This window comes from Pempheris klunzingeri, chromosome 2, assembly GCF_042242105.1.
Source record: "Pempheris klunzingeri isolate RE-2024b chromosome 2, fPemKlu1.hap1, whole genome shotgun sequence".
NCBI lineage: Eukaryota > Metazoa > Chordata > Actinopteri > Acropomatiformes > Pempheridae > Pempheris > Pempheris klunzingeri.
In genome coordinates, this window is record NC_092013.1 from 26,097,472 (window position 1) to 26,117,282 (window position 19,811).

Sequence of the window (19,811 nt, forward strand, 5' to 3'; positions counted from 1 at the left end):
GTGGCAAAATGGCTCTATAGCGCCACCAAAACTCAGCCCCGGAACTGCGTTTTATGTACATGTACGAAATTTGGTGGGTTCATGTATCTCTTCAAGACGTACAAAAAAGTCTCTTGGAGGGATGACCTCAACCCAATATTGGATTTCTCACACATTTTTGACGATTTACATGGGACGTAAATGAACGAACTAGTCCGAGGGGGTTGAAGCGATCAACTTCAAACTTGGTCAGCTGGTAGAAAAGGCATCAACGATGAAAAGTTATTGAAGGTCTCTACAAAACTTTAACGGTTTGGGCGTGGCGAGCTGTCAAAGTTCAGTGTCTCGCCATGACTCGCAGTCAAACAGGAAGTTGTTAATAACTTGACTGTACATGATCCAATCACATGGAGGTAGGTTTCATAATATAAATCTCTTGAAACTGATCCGCCAATGGACAGGGTTGGGTCATATTACTTAGACAAGTTGTCTGTTACTCAATAAAAAAAAATCATGCTGCCACAAATTGTTGAGTTACCTAAACACCCCCCCCCCCCCCCCTTTTTTTTTTCTTTAAACATCTCAAAACACTTTCAGTGCAAATAAAAAGGAATAAAACTCCATTATTCATAAATGTAAGTCACCATTAATGGAACATGAGAGGAGTAACTTACTTTGATATATAATAGAATATTTTCAGCGTTTAGAATTGGTCAAATCAAATGATGCTTACAAAAACATGCTGGCATAAAAGTATACTAAATTTTTTTCATAATTTTACATTTGCCATTTTTTAAAGTCTTAATCAAACATGTAATCCAGCAATCCTTTACAGTGTAACTATAATCTAATTAATCAGCCCAGATTAGATTTGAAAAAGTGTGTAGTTACTTATTTTTTGTAATCTTAATAATAATAATAATAATAAATTTTATTTATAGGCGCCTTTCACGGCACTCAAGGACACCGTACAACACACAGTTAAAAACAAACAGTGAAAAAGCAAGTTAAAAAGTCAAAAAATTAAAAAAAAAACAAGGGGTGGGAGATCTGCAGAGTGATGTTACAGTGAGTAGGCTTGTTTAAACAGGTGGGTTTTGAGGTGAGATTTGAAGATGGTCAAAGTCAAATCTTATTATATAAGCCTGATTACTTGTAATCTGTTACTACCCAACCCTGACAGTGGTGGAAGACGTGATTCTTGAACTGATAGATGATGAGGTCAGTCCTGACAGCATTTCAGAGCAAGGTATGTTTCATTATAAAATCTATTGTAATCAATGCTTAGGTTTTTTCTGCTTCACAACTATCGTCAAGGTGAGACCCCTTCATGTCCCTCACTGTCTGACTACTGTCACAAAGTAGATGAACAAAAATAACATTTAAACAAAAGACAGGCATTAAATTGCAAGAACATTTTGAAAAATTTGGGTTTGGTTGTGATTTTCCCATGCTTGTTACTAGGGCTAGGTGATATATTAAGTATATTCGTCATAATTGAGTATGAATTAATGTGTTAATTAATGCAGTATTTGGGAATTTACAGTTTGTTATTTTAGAGAAAATGTGTATATCGAGATATATGACAGCAGATTCCGGACTCTTCCGGACTCTGATCCATCCTCATCCTCCTCGACCTGACTGCAGCTTTTGATACCATCTCCCATTCCATCCTTCTCCATAGACTGGCTTCCATTGGCTTATCTGGCACCCCACTTCACTGGTTCATATCATATCTGTCTAGCTGTTCCCAGTTCATTCAGTTAAAAACATTTTCATCCCAGCCATCTCCCATCTCTTCCGGTGTTCCCCAGGGTTCTGTCCATGGACCTATACTTTTCATCATCTATCTCCTCCCCCTTGGCCACATTTTCCGTAAATATAACATTCACTTTCATTGCTATGCAGACGACACCCAGCTCTACCTTTCCACCAAACCCACCTCCTCCCTACCTCCCACCTCCCTCTGTGACTACCTGCAAGAAATCAACTCCTGGTTCTCCTCCAACTTTCTCAAACTTAACAGTGACAAAACCGAGGTTCTCCTCATTGGTACCAAATCCACCCTCACAAGAGCTAACAGTTTCACCTTCACCATCGCCAACTCCTCTGTCTCCTCCTCCCCTCAAGTAAAAAATCTGGGTGTCGTTCTTGACGGCACTCTGTCTTTTCAAACCCACATCAATAATGTCACCCGGTCAGCATACTTCCACCTACGCAACATTAATCGCCTCCGTCCTTCCCTCACCCCCGCCAGCACCGCCATCCTGGTCCACTCTCTGGTCACCTCCCGTCTGGATTATTGCAACTCACTTCTCTCTGGTCTCCCCCTCAAGTCCCTCCATAAACTGCAACTGGTTCAGAATGCTGCAGCCCGGATCATCACCAGGACCCCTTCTATCAGTCACATCACCCCTGTTCTCCAACAGCTTCACTGGCTCCCGGTCACATACCGCATTTCATATAAAATCCTCCTCCTAACCTTCAAAGCCCTCCATAACCTCACCCCTCCATACCTGACTGAACTCCTCCACATAAACACACCCAGCCGGACTCTCAGATCATCATCCTCCATCAACCTCACGATCCCTCCTGCCCGTATGACCACCATGGGGTCCAGAGCCTTCAGCCGCTCTGCCCCCCGCCATACTTGTTACTCAGGTTCACAGTTTGCAATGTCAAAAATGTTGACATTCAGTAATTTTATTTATCATCACTATCACAAATCAGTTCAACTAGTGGCTGTGCCGAATAGCACATTTCTACGAGGTCACACTTGTGTTTTTTCTTGTTTTTTAAAGATTTTTCTCCTTTACATCATTCAACATCATCCTCCCTCACGGATACCCTCACATCACTTTCTTCAAGTGACCGTGACTTCACCAGTCAAAAAGAACGGGGCATTCCAACAGGCAGAAATATATCCAGCTTTGAAGTCATGAACAGGTCTACCACAGAGGTTTCTGAGTCAGAGGCTGCAAAAGAGGTACTTGAGAGCAGTAGATGTCACTTACAATTTTGAATAAACATCATCAATCAAGGGTCAAACTAAATGGAGATTCTCACCAGAGTATAAGGATATTGAGAATCATAAACGTTAGATTGCAAAAGTTGAGGAAACTTCATTAAGTGAGGATGTTAAATTGAACCCAGGGTTTGGATGTTACATAGCTCTATATTGTGTAACTTTTCTTTCCATATATATGTATGTTATTCACATACATTAAATACTAATTTCTTTTCTGCGAGGTTAGTAGTGTAGTTGGTTGATAGGTAGTAGTTGAAACTAGAGCTGAACAACAAATCAAAATTGCAGTGTGGCCTACTCCAATTGTCAAATAGTAGGATAGCAATATTTGTTAACGGAGAAATGTGTGGCAAAATATAATTTTAAATTGAATATGGTTATACCGCAGACAGGTTTTGGCCTACACATCATATTCTACAGACTCAAGAAAACATTCTTATTTGGTGCAGATCCCCACAAAAATTAGAATCATGTTTGCTTTTTAATTAAAATCAGAATGATCCATCCATCCATTTTCTATACCGCTTATCCGTCAGGGTCGCGGGGGGAGCTGGAGCCTATCCCAGCTGACTTCGGGCGAGAGGCGGGGTACACCCTGGACTGGTCGCCAGCCAATCGCAGGGCCACATACAGAAACAGAGACAGACAGACAACCTCACACTCACACCTACGGGCAATTTAGAGTTACCAATTAACCTAATGTGCATGTCTTTGGATTGTGGGAGGAAGCCGGAGTACCCGGAGAGAACCCACGCTAGCATGGGGAGAACATGCAAACTCCACACAGAAACACCCTGGGTTCAAACCGGGATTCGAACCCCGGACCTTCTTGCTGTGAGGCAACAGTGCTAACCACAGCACCACCATGCTGCCCAAAATCAGAATGATGTAAAAAAAAAAAAAAGAAATAAATATAACATATCGCAATTGCAACATCAGTCAAAACAATCACAATTTGATACATTTTTTAAAATTGTTCATTCCTAGTTGAATCCAGACTATATTGTTTTGTCTTTTAACCTGACCAGTTGTCAAAGAAATGTTATGCACTTGCTGCTTTACCTGTCTTTTGTTTTGCAGCACTGCTGTGTTTTTTGTGACTTTCCTTTGATGCATTGAATAACTTTTACCCTTACTCTGAAGAGAAAATTCATGGTATATTGTTCAAATGATTTTATCCTGGAAGACTGAATTATAAACTGAAAACGTTTTTGTCTTATATGAGTAGATGGTAAAAAATGCCTTGCTCAGGAAACCTGGAGGTGACAAGTTGAAGAGTACAAGTCACAAAATTTGCTGAACCCCCGCACCCGGAGACAGCTTGTCAACATATTGGCTAGCCATATGACTGAGAATCATGGGTAAGCATTTCTTATATAAATTGTTCATTTTAAACCATTTCAGACTGAAAGGCTTTATATTAAGAAAGAAAGAATGTAATGAATTTTCAAAATGCATGGCATTGAATTAACATAGCTGGGACCCTACAGTCATTAGTGGGGCACTTGCATTGTCTGTTTTTGTATTTTAAGAGTATGATCACGACCTGTTCTATATGAGAAGTATTATACAATAACTTCTGTTGGGTTTTGGTGCTCTATAGATAAAATTGACTTGAAATTAATGATTGTCTTTGCTCTAAAGGAGGATGCCTTCCCATAAGCACAAGGAGAAGTATGCCCTGGGAATTATTGCACTCTTTCCTTCACTGAAGGATCCTTTTTCTCCAAAGGGCTATGTAAGTTTTAAAAAAGGATTACTTCCTGAAAACACCAGCTTTACAGACTAGAGCTTTGGGATTTTAGTTAACATGATTGATGCACCATAGGTACATACTTAAACAGTGGTGAAATTTCAACATTTTTATATTTAGTCAAAGTTCTTGATACTGACCTAAAATGCCACACCTTAGTACCACTAAATAATTGAAACTGTGGAGTATGCTACAAAGTTCACCTTGGCCATGAAGATGCAAAATACAGTCACATCAATGAAAATGTTTTGAATGAATTGGGTTAATAGGATATTACACATGAATTAGAGAACGGCAAACCTATAACTTAAGTAACTGTCCTTTATTTTCACAGTGCAGTAACTGCACTTTCTATAAGATCAATGGGTGATGGACCTTTGTAATGATTTTTTAAATAACTTATAACAGGAGCATTTCTATGATGGGGAAAAAGGCACTGGATATTTAGCATGGCGCCTCAAGACCATGTCCAGGAATACAGAAAAACGGCCAGCCAAGGCAGCAACCGTGGCTCAAGCACCAGGACCAAAGCGCCGGAGATTAACAGCCACATTGCCTGAGCAGCTTGATGGAGATGCCTGCAGGGAAGCTATTTCGTTTCTTGTTCACTCTCCTGATGAAGCAAGTGTGTGTCAGAAGATGGAGATGACCTTGCAACATCGCCAGGACCTAGTGCATGATCCGCAGAGAACCATAGATGTCTTTAAAACATTCCCACGATTTTTAGATGTCAAAGGACTGGTGAGTTGTACATTTCTTTTTTTTAACTCCATTGTTTTGTTTGGTGTAAGCAATGAACAATACACTGACCATTGGCTTGACGTATTTGCATGCCTGTATGATCAACAGCTGAATCAAGACTTCCTGCTGCTGTTTGGAGCTGAAACAGCCTCCAAGATGCTTGAGAAGTGGGACACAGCATTCAAGCCCAAAGTTATCAAAGAGGCCAAACACCTGACTCAGTCAACTGAGCTGTGCCGACTTCTGAAAGCTGCTGAGAAACTCACAGAGAATGATGACACCAGTAAATTACACGACATGCTTGGTTTATATTCCAAACAGCTAGTTCTATTTGCTTTGTGCTTTCTAAGTAGATCCTAATGATGTGTTTTGCCCCATTTTCCTCCTGATAGACTGGGACAGTGACATGGCTTCTCTGCTGCTCCTTCTCCATCTCTTGCCACCCACAGCTGGATGGAAGAGGGCCAAGATAAGTTCCAGTAATGCAGTGGACAAAATGGTACACTTTCACAAGGTATGTTTGTCTCATCTGTTCAAATCCAACAAGCCAGTTTTTCAGTTACATTATCTCAATTACAAACAACTTGCAAAGGCATGTGGTTCCCCTGGAGATGTATGTTTGCAAAAAGAGAGAGGACTAATCTAACTAATTTAAGATGCTCATGTTATTACTGTCGTTCTTCTGTTTTTAGTCATGCTGCAGCATCGACGAACACCTGCGAGGAAGAGAGGGTAAACAGCCATATATCCTTGCCACTGGCCAAACCCAGAACAGGATTGACACTTTCTACATCGTTGTGGACAAACAGCTCATCCCCTGCCAAGCTGCCAGCTCGTTGGGTGCTTTTGATGAACTATTTAAATCCCACTACGTGTTCAACCTATCTTATGATGAGTCCCTGGTCCAGTTCTACACTTTTGTGCAGACAACAATCTATAACATTGATGTTACCACGACAGACGAGTCTCCAAGAGTTCGTGAGTTACGTGCAAAACTCATCAACTAAAACACTGAAAAAATGTTTAAGTGTTTAATTTGTCAAGCTGTGCATGTTCTCTGCCAGTCCTTGATAACTCATCTAAGAATTGATCACAGTTTCTATCCTAGCACCAGGTTTAAGTTGGTTTGTTCACAAGATCGTTGTAGGCGTCAGTTTTCAACATATTCAGGTCTCAAAAAACATCTACTTAGTGCTCATGAGAAGGATTCTTGTCAAAGTTGTGATGCAGCATTTCAAGCTAATTTTCACAGTCTCCAAGTTGCTGGAACAAGTGTAGTGCAGAACCCAGAGGCTCAGTGTTTAGAGGACAATGGATCAGGTCAAAGAAGCAAAGTAAATACAAAAAATATTTGCACTTCAGTTATTGCAAAACTCCAAGGAAGTGGTATGGCAAATTGTGCTGTTTCAGCAATTGTTAGCGATTTAGAAGAACTTGCTACTGGACTGCACTCCCAAGTTAAGCATGAAATACTGTCTGCTGTGCCTAAAAATGATCCTGTAAGAGCTACATTGGAAAAAGGTCTTGACAATTTTGAAAACCCATTTGTTAGCTTTAACACTGAAACTAAAAGAATGAAATATTTCAGAAATGGGGGGTTGTGGAGCCAGTAGGAAAAATCTTAGGAGTTCGATTTGATACGAGGCGAAATAAACAAACAGGTACTTACGATCAAGTCCCAGTGAACAACACTTTTGTTTACATTCCAATTTTGGAAACAATAAAATTCATGTGTCGCAATTCGGATATTTGCAAACTGCTTGGGGAATCTTGTATATCAAGAACTGACAGATACGAAGACACATCCATTGTTCTCTAAACAACAGACTTCTTTACAAATTCAGTTGTACTATGATGACTTTGAAACTGCTAACCCACTAGGTTCAAAACGCAGTGTTCACAAAATAGGTGCCACCAAAGTTTAACTCTGCTGTGATGAATATTCATTTGGTTGCACTGTTTCACTCTGAAGATGTGAAAAAATATGGTTTTGATCCTATTCTACAGCCACTGATTAATGACATCAAAACACTTGAGAGTCGTGGCCTTTATTTGCCGTTCTCCACTGAAAAAGTCCGTGGCACTATGTGTCAGATAACTGAGGACAACTTGGGCATGCATGCAATTCTGGGTTTTACAGAGTCTTTTAGTGGACGTTATTTCTGTCGTTTGTGTTTGATTGAAAAAGATGATGCCCAGAATGTTTACAGTGAGGATGACCCCAAAATAATCTTGCGTGGAAAAGAGCTATTTGAAATGCACTGCAATGAGCTGCAGTCTGACCCACAGAAGTTATCCGTGTTTGGTTTAAAAAAGAACTCGACTCTTAATAGCCTACAGTTCTTTCATGTTTGTCACAATTTTTCTTTGGACATTATGCATGACATTCTTGAAGGGGTGGCTCAGTCTGAGCTAAAGTTACTGTTTGAGTATCTGTCAGAAAATGTTTTGTCAAAACCTGATCTGTTGTCTAGAATCTATGCCTTTGACTATGGGTATATAGAGCGCAAAAATCCTCCTACAAGGATTAACTTGGACAGTAGTGGCAATAATATAGGACTCAATTCCATTCAGACTCTTTGTCTTGTAAGAAAGTTCCTTTGCTTTTTGGAAACATTGTGCCAGAAGGAAACCAAAACTGGATTTTGCTGCTGCTTTTACTGCAGATAATTAACATCACCACGTGTTACACTAGGCATGACTGTATATTTAAAGCATTTAATAATGGAACACCATGACCTGTTCAAACAGCTGTATCCAGATAGAAACCTGATCCCAAAACATCACTTTATGATTCACTACCCGGCTTGTATAAGAAAAATTGGACCTCTAATACATATGTGGAGCATGAGATTCGAGGCAAAGCACAGATTTTCAAAAACACTCTTAAAAACTTCAAGAACATCACTAAATTTCTTGCAAAAAAACATCAGATGTCCATAGCATATCATTGGGAGACATCTTCAAACCATATCGAGTATGGACCCTTGAAATCATTTAATGTGGACAATGAGGACAATAGTGGCATGTTTGCCTGCATGTTGAGTCTGTACCGCAAGACATCTGCTCTACTAACTGGGTAACTATCAGTGGGACAGAGTACAGGACAGGACTAATTATTTGCAGTGAGACTGAACATGAAATGCCTGTGTTTTGCAGAATAAAAAAGATACTTGTTGTCAACAGTGTTATCCACTTCCTGGTGAACAAGGTTGTCGATCATTTCAGTGAGCATTTTCATGCTTACCAAGTATTTGAAAATGATGAGAAAGATGTTATCAAAACAGACAGTCTAGAAATATATAAGCCTTTTGACTTCCAAAGTGCTTATGGTGGAGATGAGAGCCTCTATATTGTACCATTATTTTCTTTGTAAATGTGCACATAGAGTTAAGTTGTGCCCAATCCCAATGGTACTGGGAATTTTTTTTTGTCATGAATTAAAAAAATAATTAAATAATACCTTTGTTGTGTAATGATTAACACTTAAGCTTCTGTAAGCACAGATGATTTACAGCATGATAGTGTTCATAACTGTTTTTCTGTAGCCTTGCAGGTGACTAGAAGCATTTTCAGATTTTTTTTTTTTATAACTTAAATTTTTATTAAGTTTTCACATACATGTAACAATACAGCAAACAAGGAACAAATTAGAGTAACAATAATAATAACACTAACACAATATCTGGAGATGTTCTACTGTTCAGTCTACTGTTCCATTTAGCATTTGCTCAGTTGGTGTCATGTCTCATATAAATGTTCCATTTTTCCCAGTTCTTTTCAAATACGTTCTCTTTGAGTCTCAACAGGTATGTCAATTTTTCCATAACAAGGATTTCCTGGACAATTTCCAACCACTGTTCCTGTTTTGGAGTATTTACATTGAGCCAGTTTCTTGTGACAGCTTTCTTGCTTGCTGCGAGTAATACTTTAGTCAAGTACAGATCTTCTTTCATTACAACCTTCTCAATATTCCCGAGATACATCACTAGACAAGTATTTGGGATTTCATATCCCAAGACATTTTTTTACAACTGAGTTAACATTTTGCCAGTATATCCTCATTTTGGTACAGCCCCAGAAGATGGGGCTTTTCCAGCAGAACTCCCTCCACATTAATGAATTTGTTGATGTACATTGTGTCTCACACATGTGGTACCACTCCTCCTCTTGTATGTGGATTTTTAGTTCTGCTTCCCATTTTGCTTTTATATAAAGTGTTGATTCCCCCCTGCTCTCACCCAAAGCTCGGTAGAAAGCAGAAATAGGCCGAGACCCTTTCTGTTTGTATGAATCCATAATAACTCCAATCACCACATTTATAGTTTCATTTGACCTTATCTCTTTTGTGAAGTAATCTCTCAACTGCATGTATCTAAAGAAGTCCTTGTTTTCGAGGCCGTACTTTGTCTTTAAATCTTGGAAGCTGAGACTGTACACATTGCTGTCGCACCTTTTAGTGCCCATTCTTTGAATACTGGGTCATACGTCCCTGGCTTAAACCTTGAATCATACGCGAACCACCTCAGAGTGCCTATATCTCTTTTAAGTTTGTATTTTCTTATTACAGCGCTCCATATTTCTAGTGTAAATGCTACTATTGGGCATAGCATGTTTCAAAGCACCTACCAACTGTTTATCCCCCACCAATATCTGGGTTTGATAGCCCCGTACTTCCCTTTCCATTTCTTTCCATTTAGATTCGTAGCCAGGTCTACACCAACAGACCAGATATCTAAGTTGAGCTGCATAAAAATATTCTGTAAGGTTAGGCAAAGCCATCCCACCCTTGCTTTTAGGTAGTAGAAGTGTCGTATATTTTATTCTTGGTTTTTTACTATTCCAAATGAATCTAGAAATCATCCTATCCCAAGCAATGAATTTATTTTGGGGAATATTAATTGGAAGAGCTTGAAATAAATATAACAGTTTAGGCAGAATATTCATTTTGACTATCTGTATTCTAGCACTGAAGCCTAACGGAAGGGTAGTCCACCTGTCAATATCTTTTTGAATACTTTTTTCAATTTCACTATAATTGTTTTCAAACATGTCGGGAAGTGTTTTACTCAGAGTTACACCAAGGTACTTCATTGTTTTAGAATTCCATTTCAAATTATATGCATCTCTTATTGGTCGGGATGGAGAGTAATTTAATGAGAGAATTTGTGTTTTTGATATATTCAGTTTGTACCCTGAGTAGTGTTCATACGTTTCCAGAAGAGACATTAGGTGTGGGAAACATATATCTGGTTGTTCAAGAAAGATAATAACATCATCCGCAAAAAGGCCAATAATATGTTCTGTCCCCCCTACATTGACACCCTGCAGGTCCTCACTCTGCCTTATTGCCTGTGCTAGGGGCTCGACATATAAAGCAAAAAGCGTGGGAGACAGACAGCAACCCTGTCTTGTCCCCCTCTTCAACTGGATCGTATTGGACAGGCTTCCGTTTACCCTGATCTTAGCTGTGGGTTCTTGATATATAGTTTTAATACACTGGATTACCTTTTCATTGAAGCCATATCTCTTTAGTACCTCATACAAGAATAACCAACTAACACTATCAAATGCCTTTTCGGCGTCCAAACTAACCATAATCGTACTTGTACCACTTTTCTGAGCGTTGTCTAAAATATGGAGGGTTCTTCTAATATTATCATGTGTTTGGCGTCCTTTAATAAAACCAGTTTGATCCTCATCGATCAAATCTGGTATGAGGGCCTCAAGTCTTTTGCAAATAATTGATGTAAATAGTTTGTAGTCTACATTTAAAAGTGAAATCGGCCTATAGTTTTTGCAGTCTTCTTTATCTTTGCCTTCCTTGGGTAGAACAGTAATAATTGCTTCCTTCCACGTTGGTGGGGCCCCACCCTCGTTAAGAGTCCAGTTGAAGCAAGACAGAAGCAAAAGTGTTAGCTCCTTCTGAAAGGCCTTATACCATTCCGACGGATACCCGTCGCTACCTGGTAATTTACTAGACTTTAACCTATTGATTGCAGCTTCTATCTCTTTAGCTGTAAATTGTGACATGATGGTGTCATTCTGCGTCTCACCAATAGATGGCAGATCAAGTGTGTCAAGAAAATTTCTTATTGTTTTTTCATCAGCTGATAATGGTTTAGAGTAGAGTTTCTTGTAGTATTCTTCAAATATTCTTTCTATTTCATCTGGTTCGTGTGATAGTTGGTTAGTTTGAGGGTTCCTTATTTTATGAATTGTGTTAATGGCCTGCTGTTTCCGCAGGCGTCTAACTAAGAGTCTTGTTGCTTTTGGTCCTGCCTCATAGTAGGTCTGCTTTTCAAATCTTGCCCTCTTTTCTATATCTGTCCTGAGTATCTCATTTATCTCTTCCCTTGCCTTCTTTATTTGTTGTAGTACAGACTGACTTCCTGTATCTTTATGTTTCTGCTCCAGTTCCCGTAGTTTTTCTACTTTGTGTTTATATGTAGCTAGCCGAGCCTTTTTTTGTGATGTCGTCAAAGCGATTAGTTAGTCCCCCGAATAACTGCCTTCATACCGTCCCACAGTATTGCAGGGTTTACTTCCCCATTATTGTTCTCTTCTATATACCTTTTAATTTCTTCCCTTATCTGTTGCACATTTGCCTTATTGTTCAAGATACCCACATTTAGCCTCCATACAGTATTTATTTTCCTATTATTCAAGTGTATTGTCAAGCTGATCCCACTGTGATCTGATATATCTGCCGCCCCAATTTTACACTCTGTGACCCTGTGAATTTGACTTGTATCAATTAAAAAATAGTCGATTCTTGAGTAGACAGAGTGAGGTACTGAATAGTGTGTATAGTCCCTTTCTAGGGGGTGAAGTTCTCTCCACACATCGATTAGTCCCATTTCCCGGACTGATGCTTTAATAAACTTGGTTAGATGCTTCTTGCTTCTTTTTGGGCTTGTTGTATCCAGGTTATGGTTCATGACCACATTATAGTCCCCTCCACATATCAAAATACCTTCAGTTTCTATAGCAATAGTGTCAAACAGAGTTTTGAAAAAACATTTAGTACTCTCTGGGGGGGCGTATACGTTGATCATTGTCACCATTTTGTTTTCTAGTTTTCCTTTAATCAATACAAATCTCCCTTCATTGTCCCTAACTTCTTTAAGACATTCAAATTGAACTGCATTTGTGATAAGGATAGCCACTCCCCTCTTCTGGCTAGGTTTGTAGGAACTGTAAAATGTATTCCTAAAACCAAAGCGTTTTAGCTTTTCATGTTCTTGTTGAGGCAGGTGGGTTTCTTGTAGGAATAGTACTTGAGCCTTTTCTTTTTTCAATTTAGCTAGGACCTTGCTCCTCTTAACTGGGTTATTCATCCCATTTACATTAAGTGACACCAGTTTTATATGATTATATGGCATTTAAATGATTCAGTTCCGTGTTACAATCTTTAACCTCCAGACAACTTAAAACTGCACAGACCTGAACATCTGGACACTGCGCGCTAAGAAAAAACAGTTAACTCCCAAGTTAGGGTGATTCTTCTCCACCCTGAGTCCCCGTTGGTAGGCAAAGGGGAAATCCTCCTCCAGGAGGGCCCCTCACTAGAGGTGAAACACGCCATTTCACACATCCTAGTAGTCCAACAGCATTTTCAGATTTGGTGAAAACATGTATACTTTTATTATGTTGATAAACACTTATACTATACAGTTGGTAGGTGCTTCTCTGTACTAGAGCAGCATTACTTTGCAGCTTTCCTCAGTTGCATTGTGTCCTTGACATTAAGTTGCAGTGTCTTTCCTCTTTTATTGGTGTTGCCTGAGTACACACTCTGCAGATGTTAAGGACATGGTTCACTGTTAGTTCCTTTGCGGCATCAGTCAGGCTTTGGGTGAGCACCTTCCTAGGCTGTATGTCCAGTCGATAATTAGTCAATCATCTAGTGCTTGAATATTATGCTCACTCAAACAGAATGTCCTTCATGCAAAGCTGCATGCTCACCTCCCTTCAACTGCCCTGATGGATAGGTGTAAAGCTATGGTGTACAGGTAGTTTTTAAAATAATCAAAACAGATGTATCCGAATTAATCTGTAACTGCAGAAACAACCAAGAAAAACAGTTGCCACGTCAATTCACTGGCCTTAGGTGGAATTTAGTCTGACAGGGAGACAAATATACTTTGTCATAAACACATTGGGTCCCCATTGATAGAATGGGAAAACGGATATCTGCTAAATCAAAACAGAGACCCCTCATTACCTATAAGAGGAGGGAGGGAGGAATCCATATTGTGTATTGTGAAATTTCCCCGCCATAGGACTTATAAAAGAATATCTTCAAAATCACTCACCTAACTAAAGAGAACAGTCCATCATCCTCAAGTGCATTCACGAAACTAACGTTATGATTAAACTGACTCTCATGAGGACCACCCCAGGAAAGGAAGCACCTCAGATTAGAGCCCACATTAATGATTCACAGAATTCAAGTAGCAGACACATATCAACATCAACTGTTCAGAGGAGACTGTGTGAATCAGGCCTTCATGGCCAAATTTCTGCAAAGAAGCCACTGAGGAAGAAAAACAAGAAGAAGAGAATTCCTTGGACACAAAGTTTGGACATTAGACCAGTGGAAATATGTATATTGGTCTAATGAGTCAAAATTTTAGATTTTTGGTTCCACCCACCATGTCTTTGTTAGACACAAAAAAGGTGAGTGGATTGTTTCTACATGTGTGGTGGTGTATTTAAGGGGTATTTGACCAAGAAAGAGAGTTATGGAGTGCTGTGTCTGATGACCTGGCCTCCACAATAACATGACCTAAACCCAATTGAAATGGTTTGAGATGGCGTGGATGGTAGAGTGAAGGAAAACTACACTTAATCTTCAGAATTTCCTAAGATCCAAATGCCTCCAAAATACTTACATATCTCAGTAACATTAATAACCCCATCAACCATATCATCCAATTGTCAAAACTCAATATTCTTAATAAAACACTAACTAAACTAAACCATCTCAATCCAAAAAAACATAAACTCACAAGACAGACTAACAGTCCCTAAAGCAGTCATGCTAATCTTTTGTCAGATGTAGAATACGTACAGACTGTCCATCATACTCTTCCTGTGTCTAATGCACTCCATAGTCACTGCTAAGAAAACACATTCATGTGGGTTTATTCAATATTGTCTATTTGTGAATATTACATCTAATCATCTTTATCCATAAAAAGTCACATATAAACAGCCAGGCTTGCATAGTAAACAAGCAGGATTTATACATAGTCACCCACATGATAAATCACTGTAATCACCCCACATTTTCCATAAGACAAAAATAAAATCCAATTCCATCATTCAAAACAGAGATTTGTCTTTTGTCTGTGCGACTCCAGGCAGTGAGTTTATAAGGGTGCATTTGGCTCTCTTTTATAGCCTGCCTCACTCTTATTCAATCAAAGGACCATTTTTATTGCTTGCATGCAGGCACCTGATTGCAATAACCCATTTGATAGATGGGTGTGGGCTGATACTGTAGTAGGTGTGCTATATGCTCTGAGATAATCTGTTTTCATAAAAAGACTAGACAGGTCTCCACATCAAGAGTTGCTCTGTGTTAAAATGACTTGATAAAATATGTAGATTATTTTCAGTGAGTTAAGGATCAGTGGGGAAACAACAGCTCCTCCATTACTGCCTTGATTCACTGCTCCCCTGATGCGCTTTCCTGCAGTAAAAGCCCTCAACAAAAAGGATCTGCAAGAAAATTTCAGAACTGCTGATATTCTGGTAATGCTAAAATATATATGCTGGTCCGAATCTAACTCAGCTCAAGCAAAAATGCTTGACCTTGTTTGTATTGCCAGATGAAAACCGTTTCATCTCAAACAATCTGTAGATGAAAAATTGAGGTTGTTGGGGAAATGGAAAAATAAAGATCTTTTAAAAAGACATTGTTCTCTTAGGGCACATGGTGAAGATTGCTTTTTAGAGAGAGGGAGGTAGGAGGTAGAAAAATGTCTGCTGGACAGTAAGACTTTTGCTTTTGGTACTAACTGAAGGTGAGTTAGTGCACTTCAGAGCTAATTTAGCAACATAGCTACATAGCAAGAGCAGTTTTGGAGCTAATTCACAAACCTATATTATTCATGTTGATCTATATTATTAGTGTTGTCAGACCAGATCTAAAGGCAATTCTTACTAAATGTAAATACAAGACACAAACACACACATCGATACACACTCATCCTGGCTGAAGGAGGAGTGTAATGCCTCCCTAATCTCTTTTTTGTCTTTTGTGTGTCTTTTGTTACGACTGGTGTTAGCAGGGGAAACAGGGATGGGATCCAAATGCAGACAACTAAGGCAGATCTGATACCGTTAAAAAAATAAGTCTAAAGTCTAAAAAAGATAATGCAGAGGTTCAAGTTTCAGGTGTAAAACTACAGATACAGAAAATAAGAAGAAGAAATACAGAGGCCAAAAAGCAAAGTCATTAGACACATTGCATATTTAACAATCTTGCAAGTGAATGAATAACGAGTGAGCCAACTGGCCAACCGGTACTTTCTGTACAAAATAGTGTGTAAGTGTTATGAAACTGGTCCTGGAAACAATAACTGGCTACATCTCCTAAGCTTGGTAAGATAAAGATGGCGCATGGGGTGCAGTGGATGAAACTCAGATCATTAGATATGTGATGAGAACTTTGTTTGTTTTATGTTATTTGTTAGAAAAGAAGCAGGACTGAGGAATACATAAAGAAAACACAAATTAGAGGGGATGAACTGCAGCACCTCACCAAATAAAATATCCCACAAATTTAGGAATAATTCCATGTGGTATAAGGGTGTGTCTTGTTGGTTGTGATTTGATATGATTAACTTTCTATAGAAGGGTGTTAAGACCCAATTTCAGTAGATACATTTTAGGTAATAGTCTAACATACAGTTGCACTCAAAATTATTAAATCCCCATTACAAATCGAGTGTATTGGCAAAATGTCTCAACTGTGGTCAATGAATATCTCAAACAGGAACAATTTGAGCAGCTTAACACAACTAATATTACAGATGTTTTTTGCAAATTCAACACAAAATGCCACTTTAAATGACTACTGCAGTCTCAAAATGATTCAACCTCCTGAATACTATCCCTAATAAGAGCACTCATTTGCAAATTAGATGTTGGCTCAAGCACACCTGCTGCAACTAATCAAGGACCTCATGAGTTGCATCAGGTGTGCTTGAGATAGAACACATCAAATACCCAGATGGATAGGGGTTTGCTCTTTGTGATGTTTTGCTTGCATGTTAGAAATATGGGTAAGTCAAGAGAATTGTCCAAAAAGTTAAGAGAGGAGATCATTGCCTTTCACAAACGAGGAAATGGATACAAAAAGATAGCAAAGGCATTGAATGTTCCTTGAGATACTTCTGGAAGGATAAATCCCAAGTTTAAAGCTAAAGGAACACTGGCTATACAGCATGGATGTGGCAGAAAGAGGAAGCTTTTACGGCTCTCATCAGATTTCTGAGGAGGCAATTTGCAGACTGCAAAATACCTGCAGCAAGACTTGGTAGCAGCAGGCACTGAGCTTTCAGTTTCTACTGTAGGGCGCAAACTAAATGCTGAAGGCCTCCATGCCCGAACTCCAAGATGTACACTACTACTGACCCAAGACTGACAAGACTGGTCGGCTCCAATATGCGCAAAACCATATAAATTAGCCACAGAAGTTTAGGAATACTGTTCTGTGGATGAAAGAAAACTGGAACTTTTCAGATCGTGGGTATGTCTGGAGGAGGAGGAATGAGACATACGCCCAAAAAACACCCTGCCTATAGTGCAGCATGGCAGTGGCTTGGTGATGCCTTGGGGCTGCATTAATTCTGGCAGTGGAAACTTGCAGCGTTTGAAGGGCAAGATGGATACAATCATGTATCAGGAAATCTTGGGAGAAAACGTCATGTCTTCTGTGAGGAAGCTGGGAAGCTGAAGCATGGGCGTCATTAGACCTTTCAACAGGACAATGATCCCAAGCATACCTCAAAGTCCACCAAGGCTTGTTCTCGGAAAAAATCCTGGAAGATACTTGAGTAATATTAGAGAGCTGGAGGCTATTACCCATGAGGAATGGCCGAATTCCTCAGGAATGCTGTCAGAACCTGGTGTCTGGCTATGCATCATGTTTGCAGCAGGTCATAACAGCAAAAGGGTGCTCTACTAAGCACTGAAGATGCTTTTCAAGAAGGAATTGAATGATTTTGAGACAGCAGTAGTCATTAAAAGTGGCATATTGTGTTGAATTTGGGGAAACCACCTGTAATATTGGTTATGTTGAGCTATTTAAATTGCTCTTGTTTGAGCTGTTCATTGCACATAGCTGAATACACCTAATTTGCAATGGGGGTTCAATAATTTTGAGTGCAACTGTATTATTAGAATATTGTAGCAACAGCAAACATTTTCAGTTTTCAATAATGAATTCCTGTTGAAATTGAAGTTGAAATTTTTAACAAATGTGAACTGATTGGCAAGCTGGGTCTAGAATGGGACTTGTGCAATGGTGCTGCAATTACTTGTCTGATTTTATCTCTCATTAACCCAATAAACTAGTTGTTAATAATACCCTTGAAACACTACCTCTACCCGTTCGAAAATCCCTAAATGTGGGAATTTTTTTCTCTGACACTGTTGATTGGCTAGTAAAATAACACTCAGGTGATAACTTTCAACATTTTCCTGATCAATACTAATATTGATAAAGCTTTTATTCCAGTCAGATTCTTCAGTCATTATTTTATCTGAATTGTGCGGATAGAAATCATGTTTTGTTAAAACTATAGTGAATATACTACAAAATATAATCGTAAAATGTAAAAAAGATGTTACCTCATAACTGCTCTCAAATATCACAATGTTTTTTGTAATCAGTTATGTGACTAAGTGGTGTAATCTTGTTCCCCAGATACAGTGTAAAAGCAGAAAGAGCAAATACCACTAACATTTCATAGGCATATTTCTGTTCCTCCAATGTTTCTACATTGGTGTATTACCTTTTTTCCAATGCTTCTTATCAGTAAGCAGAACAAAATCAAAATGAGCACAGACACAAATTTCCCATGTGAAATAACAAAACTATTGCAACTTGACAGAAGATTTGTGGGCTCATTTCAGATCCAGTTGCTAATAGTAAGAAACTGTGATTTTTGGGCCTTTAAACTACTAATGTAAGAGATTTCACGTTGTATTTGTATGTCACTATGAACAAAACTATCTATAAAAGTGTATGCAATGTAATGTAATGTAATGTAATTGTTCTGGCACCAAAAAAAACTGAATAGCACAATGTCGTATTGTATTAAGGGTTGAGAGCTTTGAGTCGGAGTGAATGGTGATGATTCTGTCCCTCTCACTTTAACCTATAGACCCCATTAGGTTCCCAGTCAGTCACTTGAATGGTTCCATACAGCCTCCAGACACACCAAAAATGATTTAAACCTTTTAGAAAAGGTTCCTAAATTATTCAGTCATGCCAAGAGTTTAGCACCGCAAATGTGATAATTATTTAATAGTGTATAACTGTTGTGGAGGCCTCATAACATATTTAAAGGCAGTGAATTATTAAGTTCTCACCTTCACGGTTTGACCAGCTTCAGGGCCGTCCTGGTGGGAACAGAAAGAAGTAATTAGAAAAGAATTGGGAATTCAGAAATATTTACATTAATAATTCAGAGAGAGATTTTAATTTCAGATGAGCTACAGCACCTCACTTCTCTCCTCTAAAAAAAGGAAAAAAAAATCCCCTTGGTTTGTTTCATTGTCTCCTTTGTCATGAAATTAATTTCTTTAAGACAATTTATCCCATTTTCCATTAAGTTGAGACAAAAAACGACAAATCCTATTTTCATATACTTAAATAAAACCTTCAAATAATAAAATAAAAACATTACTACTGTTTGCTTGATAACTACTCCTGGATGTAGTATTCATGAGAAAAATTAACACTGCCTGCTCAGCACAAAACAGCAGACAAAGTTAGCAACTAGCTGGTGCACACAGTCAAGCATTAGCAACTAAAGAGACAGATAAGAGACTCAGATCTGAGGATTTGTGAGAGACCAAACCAGAGCTTAAAGGAGAGTGAATATTTAATTTAAATTCATCATGTGGACACAAACAAGACAATTAAACGCTAAAGTTTTGCTGTGTGTCTGCTGAATGTGTAGGCTAAATAGGAAACTGTTTGTCAACAAGTTCACCATATTATCTTCATAAAGTGTTAATATTTACAGATTATTATGCCGCCCCAAAATAGCCAAGCAATTAACTCAA

At 38.8% G+C, this 19,811-nt stretch overlaps 1 protein-coding gene across 4 annotated transcripts in view; it reads right to left on the reverse strand.

The window, feature by feature from the left end:
* Positions 1-19,811, reverse strand: part of LOC139217526 (bis(5'-adenosyl)-triphosphatase-like) — a 340,133-nt gene that overhangs the window by 75,952 nt on the left and 244,370 nt on the right. For all 4 annotated transcript variants that reach the window (XM_070848880.1, XM_070848855.1, XM_070848863.1 and 1 more), the window contains one exon: positions 19,113-19,142. In XM_070848880.1, the coding sequence (XP_070704981.1) occupies positions 19,113-19,142 (30 nt within the window). The remainder of the gene's footprint in view (positions 1-19,112; positions 19,143-19,811) is intronic.